Source organism: Mirounga leonina, unplaced genomic scaffold, assembly GCF_011800145.1.
Source record: "Mirounga leonina isolate KUSES-001 unplaced genomic scaffold, KU_Mleo_1.0 Mir_154, whole genome shotgun sequence".
Lineage (NCBI taxonomy): Eukaryota > Metazoa > Chordata > Mammalia > Carnivora > Phocidae > Mirounga > Mirounga leonina.
This window is the reverse complement of record NW_023270389.1, coordinates 23820029-23833139: the sequence shown is the minus strand read 5'-3', so window position 1 is coordinate 23833139 and position 13111 is coordinate 23820029. Positions and strand designations below refer to the sequence as shown.

At 37.1% G+C, this 13111-nt stretch overlaps 1 protein-coding gene across 1 annotated transcript in view; it reads right to left on the bottom strand.

Annotated features, from left to right (window-relative positions):
- Positions 1–13111, bottom strand: part of LOC118014122 (complement factor H-like) — a 92789-nt gene that overhangs the window by 14695 nt on the left and 64983 nt on the right. Inside the window, exons 6-8 of the mRNA XM_035010168.1 lie at positions 4718–4794; positions 3102–3293; positions 1297–1467 (exon numbers count right to left, since the gene is read on the bottom strand). Of these exons, the coding sequence (XP_034866059.1) occupies positions 1297–1467; positions 3102–3293; positions 4718–4794 (440 nt within the window). The remainder of the gene's footprint in view (positions 1–1296; positions 1468–3101; positions 3294–4717; positions 4795–13111) is intronic.

Below are 13111 nucleotides of genomic sequence, written 5' to 3'. Positions count from 1 at the left end.
TTACATCATTAGTTTTTGATGTAGTGTTCCATGATTCACTGTTCATGTATAACACCCCAGTCCTCCATTCAGTATGTGCCCTCTTTAATACCCATCACCAGGCTAACCCATCCCTCCACCCCCTCCCTCAATTTTTTTTTTTCTCAGAGTCCATAGTCTCTCATGGTTCATCTCCCCCTCCGATTTTCCCCCTTCATTTTTCCCTTCCTGCTATCATCTTTTTTTTAACATATAATTCAACCAATTTTTTTAAAAAAGAATAAAATCGACTCAAAAGCTAACTCTAGTTATTATAAAAGAGGATTATTAAACAAGGTTTATACATGTAATTATGAATCATATGATTAAAAGTTCAGAGGGCTCTTAAGAGTTCAACTCTTCTCACCATTTCCCCACCACCCTGGCCCACAGTATGATAATATCTGTAAAACTCACCCTTTTAGAAAGGCACTTGACCTCTGATTTCATGTATGATAGCACTTGTTACTTGTATCACTCACTGCTGCAGACCTCAACAGAAGTTGACTCACTCTTTTCCATAAATGTTTGCAAATATCTCAACATTGTTGTTACCATGCTATAACTGTATCTTCTTGCTATTCTTCTCATGATATGATTTCTTAAACTCAACTATCTACATTCTCTCTTTTAGGTCACTATAGTTTGAAACCATCTCTTTTAAAATGAGGTGGCCTAAGTAGAACACAATATTCCAGACTTTTGGTGGGCACCAAACATAGGTGAGATGGATTCTAGCTCTGTACAACATTCTTCCATTCTGAAGCCTAAAAGAGTTTTTGTTTTTTTCCCAGCATCATCATCACTGTTGATTCATATTAGGTCTGTGGTTAATGAAATCTCCAGTTATTTCCACTTAATTCCATTGTCAATGGAGGGTTTCCTCATCTGGTATTAATATAATTTACTTTTTATAGCTAAATGCTAGGCTTTACAAGAGCAATCTGGGAAGTGTATATACCTGGGAATTAGGAAGCCTATTACAACCCTGGCTCTGCTCTAGACTTGCTTTTTGACCACAGACCAACTGTTTAATGAGCTATTGAACGTTTTTGGTCCTTTTACGTCTATCTTCAGAATGAGAGAATTATACTAATTGCTCTCAAAATGGACCTTGCACACAAAATGTTAAGTATATTGTCTTTATAATAGTTGATCCCTGTAAACATTAATACTCCATTGTGAGAAAAAATAAATTGCTTAACTCTAAGGAGTATATGAATGAAAACAATTTATAAAATATACAGCAAAATGTATAGAAAAGAAATATAACATTACCTCTACATGAAGGACTTGGAGTCCATCCAAATTTAGTACATACAGCATCTCCTCTATCACTGTATTCATAACCCTTGTTACATTTATATTGAAGTCGTTCATTTTCTCTGTAAGTTTTCTTCTGAGATGTAGACTGTCCATTTACAATTTCTGGCTCTTGGCAGGAAATTTCTAAATATAAGGGATTAAATTCCAAAATGTTTGTTATATATTAAAGGGCCTTGTCTAAGACATAGTTTTATATTAAAGACACAAATTATGTTTCCATTAGGTAAACCAGTCAACAAAACAAAAGTTCTAACACCTTTGAAAAGTAACTGATTGGTTTTTGCAGCATCACTATCCATTCAAATTTTCTAAAAAAACAAAAACAAAAACAAAAACTGGCCATCATCTGTGACCCCATCTTCTCTCAAACATTTCCCCCTGGGATTACAGCAATAACAAATTTCCCAAATCCAATTCTCCCATCTTTCTAATCCGTTTTTCTGTTTGTAATTTAATGGCCTTTTTTCTTGTCCCTTCATTGCTCCATTTAAAATCCCCCATTGATTCCCAATTCAGTCTGAGTAAAAGCCAAACTCTTCAGCACAACATGTAACACCTTAGAAATTTGTACTGGCCTGTCTTCAATCTGTCACTGACTTACCCCTACTTGCTTCCTACACAAGGGCCCCCAAGGACATAAGAACAGGGGAGCCTCATATTCATGGAAGCGGCCTTGTATTTGTATTCCTCTCCATATGTTCCTGTGACTGGTATGCCTTCTCCCTCCTCAACTTCATTTGAAACATATACATTAGTTATTCCAGAAAAGTTTCACTAACCACAGAAATTTAGTTTTAAGAAGGAAACCCCCTCTGTGAACCTCTAGAACATACAGTATTTGCTGTGTTGAATATAAATATGTTTACCATTACTGACTTGAGGAACCAGTTTGGTTAGAAAAAGTTTTAAGCAGAGGAATGCTTTTCTCTGCATCTCACTGTTGGATAGACTACACTAGGAAAGTGAAAATAATCACGAGATTTTAGATATGTTAAAAAATAAATATGGCAGAAATTTCTGCTGCACAAATACTGGTAATATGAAGTATGGCACTTTTAAATAAATTGACCATAATGTTTCATTACAAAAGCCCCAATCATCAGACTGGTCATAGCAGTATTATAACTAAAGAAATCTTAACTTACAATTTACTATAGAACTTTTTGTAAAAGGCAAAAATTTATTTAGTGGATGCAATTCAGTTCCGCATACTTATCTAAACTCACTCTGTATATATAAAACAGGACCCTTTTCTAGAAGTATTATTCAAGCACAGAAAGTCATTATGATTCATCAGTGGAAATAAATAATGAATTATTCAATTTTCAAATTAAAAGAAAGCCTATTCTACAGGCCAATATTAAAACTTGCAGCAGAAATGCTTACTAGTCTATTTGAGCCATGAAAACCAATCATAATTTAATTATGGTTAAGACCATGGACTTCGGTTTCAGATGATCAAGGTTTGAATCTTAACTCTACCATCTATGCCATGATAACCTTGGGCATGAGATTTAACTTTTTTGCACCACAGTTTCCTTTGTTATAAAATAGAGCATAAATCACAGACATTTTGAAGCTAAAATGGAATGACACATGTGAAGAACTTGGATCAATTACTGGCAAATAGTAAGTGCTCAGTAAATGTTAGTTATTAGTATTATTCATATTCTTTAGGATGCACAATGTTTGAAAATGCATATTTTCATGAGAAAAACTAAAATCATTCAATCACATGAACGGTAAGTGTATCTTACCCACACATTTCGGTGCTTCTCCACTCCAAACACCATTTGCTGAGCAATGGATTTCTGCAGGCCCTTCAAGCTTGAAGCCTGAATTACACTGAAATCGTACTACTTGTCCAAAAGTATGGTCTTGGTCTAGTTCCACGGCAGTACTGGTAAGTCTCCCATTCTCTGGTTCTGTCACTGGTGAACACTTAACAACTGAAAAAATAAATATAACTTTTCCTAATAGAATTTGACAACTTTATTATAAAAAGCATGTATATATTCAGATATGTGGATAAAATCATCAGCAAAGTAAGATTGGGGAAATTACTTAATTTTTTAAAGAAGTATTTGATAAAACTGTTGGATACAAAGACTAGTAAGTTAAACAACAACAACAACAATAAGCTTATCTCTCATTCTTTTCTATGAGAGTGGACAAAGAAAATTACTTCTTTGAATGACAGTTTACATTGTTATAGTAACAAACAAGTGTCTCAAGCTTGGGATAATTAAATGAAAATTTTCATTTAAGCCCCAGAATAATATAACACTGTATAAAAGCCAACTTTCTGATTCTATTTACTTCAATAGACAAATTGTCCTTAATTTTCCTTCCTTTTCCATGTTAGTGCTCAAAATAATTTAAGTACTCCTTTTGATTTTACTTTTTTCCAATATCTCTTAGGTTATGCCATTTTAACTTTATTTTATAGTAGAATCATCCAGGATAGAATTAAAATGTAAATTCTATGGCTATCTCCCAAAAGATACAGGTTTAGAAGGTTTTTAGTAATCAAAATTTTCAGGGTTAAATAAACACCTCAGGTGATTCCAGAGTAGATGTTTCTTAAAACATTTAGATCTTCACCCCCCATTTCCATAGATGAAAGATCTCCTCCTCCTCCTTCTTCTTCTCCTCCCTCCCCCACTTCCTTGCTCTTCCTCCTCCTTCCTCCCTCTCTCCCTTCTTCTGTCCCTCCTCTTTCCCTCTCCCCCTCTACTTATTCCTCACCATGGAATTAAGACTATTCTGACTCATTTCTCTTATTTCTATGATGACTAGAGATTGAGATTACTAACTCAAAAATTGGAAATGGGATCTATATTTTCTTATTCTTATGCTTTGCTTTATGTGTCAGTAAGAAAAAGCAGAGCTCTCTCTTACTTCCTGTCTCTTCTCAGTAAGACTAAGACCACAGGAAAATCTCCCTTGCCACACAAGAGGGGAGAAATGTCTAAATCATGTTCTTCACTTCAGCTGTTACCAGAGATCCTTGCATTTGGGTGGTTATTGGGTGAGAATATCTTCATGAATAAAGCTGAAATTCTGATACTTGTGTTTTTTTCTAGTGGTTAGAATCCAAAAGGAAAGGAAAATAGGTTTTAGATTTCCTAATCTCTAATACTTTGAATATTAGGTCAGATGAGTCTGTATTCATATTTGGTTAATGAAACACAAAATAATGTAGTAATAAAAAGCTTAGATATCCATTCTGTACTATATTAGAAGCTACAAAAATACTTTAAGTAAAAAATATTTAATTACAAATTTTAAGGATATTTTAATGTAAGACATTTCAAAAACTCTTAGATATTTTAAATATTTGAATATATTAGTGAATCAATTTTACATATACCTTCACAAAGAGGAATATCATTGGTCCATCCATCTGGTTCACACTCACGGAAATTAATCCTACCTAGCAACTGATACCTGAAAACCAAAAATAACAGAGTGGTGAGCTAATGGGTATTTATATGCAATTTTGATACCATTCTGAATGTCCAGAAACTCCATTTCAGAGAAAATTAACACCATATTCATTTCCTGCCTTCCTTTCTCCTTCCCTTCCTTCCTCCCTCCCACCTTCCTTCCTACCTTCGTCCCTCCCTCCCTCCCCATCTCCCTTCTTTCCTTCCTTCCTCCTTTCCATCTTCCCTCTCTCCCTCCCCTCCTCTTCCTTTTCCTTTTCTTTCTTTTCTCTCTCTTTTTCTTAAATTTCTTCTCTTTCTTTCTTAAGCTTCTTTCTTACTTAAGAAAGGCCCTCAAGTCCTCAGGCACATGGACTTGGAAGAGTCATAATCTTTGGTTCACAACATGAACTCATTATGATTTTGTGCACAATATCTTTTTATCTTTTCATTCAGTCAGTTAGTTACACTTAACAATGTTATAACCTCTTTGAACCCAAACCAAAATCCAAAAACATGGTTCAATAACATTCAAAGAAAGACAAAGTATTTTTTTTCAAAGATTTTATTTATTTATTTGACATCGAGATAGAGAGGGCACAAGTAGGCAGAGCGGCAGGCAGAGGGAGAGGGAGAAGCAGGCTCTCCACTAAGCAGAGCTGGACGTGGGGCTTGATCCCAGGACCCTGGGATCATGAACTGAACTGAAGGCAGCCACCCAACTGACCGAGCCACCCAGGTGCCCCAAGACAAAGTATTTTTTGAGGGAGAAAGTTTTTCTTTTCTTGTGTAATGGGTGAAATAATCCTTATTTGCAGATGAAGGAAATATTTGTCTAGATAGAATTATTTAGAAATTTATGGAAGTTCTGTTCTCAAAATTATCTCTCTTGTGGTTATCAAAATGTTGCCCATTACTTTGTTTTGGAGAAAAAGCTTTTTACCTCTAGCTGTTCACTGTAATATTAAGAAGGATGCTTTGCCTTGATCTAAAGCCTCTGGTAATGATTGCACATTTTGCATCTGCCCCAAGGAACTCCCATTCAAGTAGAGCATTTTAGATTTTAAGGATGGGGTTAATGAGTTACCACAGTTAGATAAATTTGACATTGAATGGCTTATATATGCAGACCTGACTTGATGAGTACACTCTGGAAAAATTAATTAATTAAAAATAATAAAAAAATTAAAATTAAAATAAACCACATGCTAAGAAATTTGGACTAGTGCTATCCTTGATTATGTAAAAAGTCCAAAATGTTCCAAAAATATCATAATTGTGGAGGGTGGGAGTATGGAGCACAGTGCAGGGATCTACTGGGTTTGGAGACTCCACACAGGGTCAGGTGCTAGAAGAGATAGAAATGCTCAGTCACAGGCAAGGTGAGCATGGAGTGCAGCTGGAGACCGGGGAGATGGGAGTGATTGACTGCTTTTCTCTGGGGGCTCACTGAGGAGCGGGTCCCAAGTTCTAGGCTCCTCCAGGGCGGAGATTGGGAGGCTGTCATTTTCACTCTGGTCCTCCAAAGCTGTATGGAAAGCTTGTAGGGAACAAAAGCTCCCAAGAGCAAACCTGAGCAGATTACTTAGCCCAGACCTGGCAAGGGTGGGGCAATTCCACCTTGGGCAAAGACATTTGGGAACCATGGCAACAGGCTCCTCCCCCAGAAGATCAGCAAGAACAGCCAGCCAAGACCAAGTTTACCAATCAATGAGAATGGCAAAACTCCAGTGCTAGGGGAATACTGCACATAGAATTCATGGTTTTTTTACAATGATTCTTTAGTTTTTCAAAGTTAATTTTTTTAAAAAGATTTTATTTATTTGAGAGAGAGAGAATGAGAGAGAACACATGAGAGGGGGGAGGGTCAGAGGGAGAAGCAGACTCCCTGCCGAGCAGGGAGCCTGATGCGGGACTTGATCCAGGGACTCCAGGATCATGACCTGAGTCGAAGGCAGTTGCTTAACCAACTGAGCCACCCAGGTGCCCTAAAGTTAATTTTTTCTTAACTGTCTTTTCTTTTTTTTTTTTTTAATTTTTCTTTTTCCATTTTTTAACCAACATCTTATCAATCCCTTTTTTAAAAAATATTTTTTATTTTTCATTTTTAGAGTCATATTCTATCCCTTCATAGTAGTTATCCTTATTTTTGGTGTATATATATAAGTAGTTCTCTATTTAAAATTTTGAGATACTGTTTCTTCTAACAGATCAAAATATACCATAAATCTCTAGTGTATGGCTTTGTTCAAGTCTCCTGCCTGATCACATTCTCTCCCCCCTCTTTTTTTTTTAAATCCTCTTATTTCTTTTTTCAACCAGTTTCTTATCTTATCAATTCCTTTTATAAATTATTTTATAATTTTCATCTTTACAGTCATATTCCATCCCTTCATCGTATTAACCCTTATTTTTGTATATATATAAGTTTTTTTTCTTTAAAATTTTGGGAGGCAGTTTCTTCTAACAGACCAAAATACACCCAAAATCTAGTGTGTGGCACTGATCTATGCAACAGCCTGATCATATTTGATCATATTCTGTTTTTGTTTTGTTTTGTTTTTGTTTATTTTTATCTTTTTCTTTTTTCTTTCTTTCCCTTTCTTTTCCCCTGGTTTCATTCAGGTCTTTTCTGATTTATTTAGTGTCTATTTTCTGGGGACGTTGTTACCCTGTTAGCATTTTGTTCTCTCATTCATCTGTTCTCCTCTGGACAAAATGACAAGATGGAAAAAATCACCTCAACAAAAAGAACAAGAGGCAGTACTGACTGCCAGGGACCTAATCAATACGGACATTAGTATGATGTTGAAATAGAGTTCAGAATGATGATTTCAAAGATACTAGCTGGGCTTGAAAAAAGCTTGGAAGTTATTAGAGAAATGCTTTCTGGAGAAATAAAGGAACTAAAATCTAACCAAGTCAAAATCAAAAAGGCTATAATGAGGTGCAATCAAAAATGGAGGCTCTAACTGCTAAGATAAGTGAGGCAGAAGAGAGAATCAGTGATATAGAAGACCAAATGATGGAAAATCAAGAAGCTGAGAAAAAGAGAGATAAACAACTACTGGATCACAAGGGCAGAATTCGAGAGATAAGCGATACCATAAGATGAAACAACATTAGAATAATTGGGATCCCAGAAGAAGAAAGAGAGAGAGGGGGCAGAAGGTATATTGGAGAAAATTATAGCAGAGAACTTCCCTAATTTGGGGAAGGAAACAGGCATCAGTATCCAAGAAGCACAGAGAAACCCTCTCAAAATCAATAAAAATAGGTCAACACCCTGACATCTAATAGTAAAACTTACAAGTCTCATAGACAAAGAGAAAATCCTGAAAGCAGCTCAGGAGAAGAGATCTGTAACCTACAATGGTAGAAACATTAGATTGGCAACAGACCTATCCACAGAAACCTGGCAGGCCAGAAAGGACTGGCATGATATATTCAGAGTACTAAATGAGAAAAACATGCAGCCAAGAATTCAATATCCAGCTAGGCTGTCATTGAAAATAGAAGGAGAGATAAAAAGCTTCCAGGACAAATAGAAACTAAAGGAATTTGCAAACACGAAACCAGCCCTACCAGAAATATTGAAAGGGGTCCTCTAAGCAAAGAGAGAACCTAAAAGCAACATAGACCAAAAAGGAACACAGACAATACACAGTAACAGTCACCTTACAGGCAATACAATGGCACTAAATTCCTATCTTTCAATAGTTACCCTGAATGTAAATGGGCTAAATGCCCCAATCAAAAGCCACAGGCTATCAGATTGGATTAAAAAACAAGACTCATCGATATGCTGTCTGCAAGAGACTCATTTTAGACCCAAAGACACCCCCAGATTGAAAGTGAAGGGGTGGACAACCATTTACCATGCTAATGGACACCAAAAGAAAGCTGGGGTGGCAATCCTTACATCAGACAAATTAGATTTTAAACCAAAGACTGTAATAAGAGATGAGGAAGGACACTATATCCTACTTAAAGGGTCTATCCAACAAGAAGATCTACCAATTGTAAATATCTATACCCCTAACATAGGAGCAGCCAATTATATAAGGCAATTAATAACAAAAGGAAAGAAACACATCGACAACAATACAATAATAATGGGGGACTTTAACACCCCCCTCACTGAAATGGACAGATCATCTATGCAAAAGATCAACAAGGAAATGAAGACTTTAAATGACACACTGGACCAAATGGATTTCACAGATATATTCAGAACTTTCCATCCCAAAGCAACAGAATACACATTCTTCTCTAGTGCCCATGGAACATTCTCCAGAATAGATCACATCCTAGGTCACAAATCAGGTCTCAGCTGGTACCAAAAGAATGGGATCATTCCCTGCCTATTTTCAGACCACAATGCTTTGAAACTAGAACTCAATCACAAGGGGAAAGTCAGAAAGAACTCAAATACATGGAGGCTAAAGAGCATCCTACTGAAGAATGAATGGGTCAACCAGGAAATTAAAGAAGAATTAAAGAAATTCATGGAAACCAATGAAAATGAAAACACAACTGTTCAAAATCTTTGGGATGTAGCAAAGGCAGTCCTAAGAGGAAAGTATATAGTAATACAAGCCTTTCTCAAGAAACAAGAAAGTCTCAAACACACAACCTAACCCTACACCTAAAGGAGCTGGAGAAAGAACAGCAAATAAAGCCTAAACCCAGCAGGAGAAGAGAAATAATAAAGGTCAAAGCAGAAATCAATGAAATAGAAACCAAAAGAATAATAGAACAGATCAATGAAACTAGAAGCTGGTTCTTGGAAAGAATTAACAAGATTGATAAACCCCTAGCCAAACTTATCAAAAAGAAAAGAGAAATGACCCAAATCAACAAAACCATGAATGAAAGAGGAGAGATCACAACCAACACCAAAGAAATACAAACAATTATAAGAACATATTATGAGCAACTCTATGCCAGCAAATCAGATAATCTGGAAGAAATGGATGCATTCCTAGAGATGTATCAACTACCAAAACTGAACCAGGAAGAAACAGAAAACCTGAACAGACCTATAACCACTAAGGAAATTGAAGCAGTCATCAAAAATCTCCCAACAAACAAAAGCCCAGGGCCAGATGGCTTCCCAGGGGAATTTTACCAATCATTTAGAGAAGAATTAATACCTATCCTTCTAAAACTGTTCCAAAAAATAGAAATGGAAGGAAAACTTCCAAACTCATTTTATGAGGCCACCATTACCTTGATTCCCAAACCAGATAAAGATCCCATCAAAAAGGAGAATTACAGACCAATATCCTTGATGAACATGGATGCAAAAATCTCACCAAAATACTAGCCAATAGGATCCAACAGTACATTAAAAGGATTATTCACCACGACCAAGTGGGATTGATCCTGGGCTGCAATGTTGCTTGAACATTTGCAAATCAATCAATGTGATACACTACATTAACAAAAGAAAGAACAAGAATCATATGATCCTCTCAATAGATGCATTAAAAGCATTTGACAAAGTACAGCATCCTTTCTTGATCAAAACTCTTCAGAGTATAGGGATAGAGGGCACATATCTCAATATCATAAAAGCCATCTATGAAAAACCCACAGTGAATAACATTCTCAATGAGCAAAAACTTAGAGCTTTCCCCCTAAGGTCAGGAACGCAGCAGGGATGTCCACTATCACCACTGCTATTCAACATAGTATTAGAAGTCCTAGACTCAGCAATCAGACAAGAAAAAAATAAAAGGTATCCAAATCAGCAAACAAGAAGTCAAACTCTTACTCTTTGCAGATGATATGATACTTTATGTGGAAAACCCAAAAGACTCCATCCCCAAGGTGCTAGAACTCATACAGGAATTCAGTAAAGTGGCAGGATATAAAATCAATGCACAGAAATCAGTGGCATTCCTATACACCAACAACAAGACAGAAGAATGAGAAATTAAGGATTCGATCCCATTTACAATTGCACCCAAAACCATAAGATACCTAGGAATAAAGCTAACCAAAGAGGCAAAGAATCTGTACTCAGAAAACTATAGAATACTCATGAAAGAAATTGAGGAAGACACAAAGAAATGGAAAAACGTTCCATGCTCATGGATTGGAAGAACAAATATTGTGAAGATGTCAATGCTACCTAGAGCAATCTACACATTTAATGCAATCCCCATCAAAATACCATTCACTTTTTTCAAAGAAATGGAACAAATAATCCTAAAATTTGTATGGAACCAGAAAAGACCCCAAATAGCCAGAAGAATGTTGAAAAAGAAAAGCAAAGCTGGTGGCATCACAATTCTGGACTTCCAGCTCTATTACAAAGTTGTCATCATGAAGACAGTATGGTACTGGCACAAAAACAGACACATAGATCAGTGGAACAGAATAGAGAGCCCAGAAATGGACCCTCAACTCTATGGTCAACTAATCTTTGGCAAAGCAGGAAAGAATGTCCAATGGAAAAAAGACAGTCTCTTCAAAAAATGGTGTTGGGAAAATTGGACAGCCACATGCAGAAGAATGAAACTGGACCATTTCCTTACACCACACACAAAAATAGACTTAAAATGGTTGAAAGACCTCAATGTAAGACAGGAGTCCATCAAAATCCTAAAGGAGAACACAGGCAGCAACTTCTTTGACCTCAGCCGCAGCAACTTCTTCCTAGAAAAATGGCCAAGGGCAAGGGAAGCAAGGGCAAAAATGAACTCTTGGGACTTCATCAAGATAAAAAGCTTTTGCACAGCAAAAGAAACAGTCAACAAAACCAAAAGACAACTGACAGAATGGGAGAAGATATTTGCAAATGACATATCAGATAAAGGGCTAGTATCCAAAATCTATAAAGAACTTATCAAACTCAACACCCAAAGAACAAAGAATCCAATCAAGAAATGGGCAGAAGACATGAACAGACATTTTTCCAAAGAAGACATCGAAATGGCCAACAGACACATGAAAAAGTGCTCAACATCGCTCGGCATCAGGGAAATCCAAATCAAAACCTCAATGAGATATCACCTCACACCAGTCAGAATGGCTAAAATTAACAAGTCAGGAAACGACAGATATTGGCGGGGATGCGGAGAAAGGGGAACCCTCCTATACTGTTGGTGGAAATGCAAGCTGGTGCAGCCACTCTGGAAAAGCGTATGGAAGTTTGTCAAAAAGTTGAAAATCGAGCTACCATACGACCCAGCAATTGCACTACTGGGTTTTTACCCTAAAGATACAAATGTAAGGATCTGAAAGGGTACGTGCACCCCAATGTTTATAGCAGCAATGTCCACAATAGCCAAACTATGGAAAGAGCCAAGATGTCCATCGACAGATGAATGGATAAAGAAGATGTGGTATATATATATATATATATACAATGGAATACTATGCAGTCATCAAAAGGAATGAAATCTTGCCATTTGCAACGACGTGGATGGAACTGGAGGGTGTTATGCTGAGCGAAATAAGTCAATCAGAGAAAGACATGTATCATATGACCTCACTGATATGAGGAATTCTTAATCTCAGGAAACCGAGGGTTCCTGGAGTGGTGGGGGGTGGGAGAGATGGGGTGCCTGAGTGATGGACACTGCAGAGGGTATGTGCTATGGTGAGTGCTGTGAACTGTGCAAGACTGTTGCATCACAGATATATACCTCTGAAACAAATAATACATTATATGTTAAAAATAAAGAAGAAGAAGATAGCAGGAGGGGAAGAATGAAGGGGGAGAAATCGGAGGGGGAGAAGAACCATGAGAGATGATGGACTCTGAAAAACAAGCTGAGTGTTCTAGAGGGGAGGGGTGTGTGAGGATGGGTTGGCCTGATGATGGGTGTTAGGGAGGGCACGTTCTGCATGGAGCACTGGGTGTTATATGCAAATAATGAAACTTGGAACACTACATCGAAAACTAATGATGTAATGTATGGTTATTAACATAACATAATAATAAAAAAAGAGATTTAGGGAATGTAGTAGAAGGAGTCTATGAGTTTTGATCCCCCCCTTTTTTGATGATTTTATTTATTTATTTACCAGAGAGAGAGAGAGTGCAAGAGTACAAGCAGAGGGTGCGGAATGCAGAGGGGAAGCAGGCTCCTTGCTGAGCAGGAAGCCTGATGCGGAACTCAATCCCAGGACCCTGGGATCATAACTTGAGCCGAAGGCAGATGCTTAACTGACTGAGCCACCCAGGTGTCCCGAGTTTTGATCCCTTTTGCCGGGTCAAATGTGGAACCTACAGGGGCCAGACTAGCCTGGATTGGAAGAGATGTTTCAGAGGTGAGGAATGAGGCAGTTGGAAAGCGTAGGACCAGATGGTCTTCATCTATTTG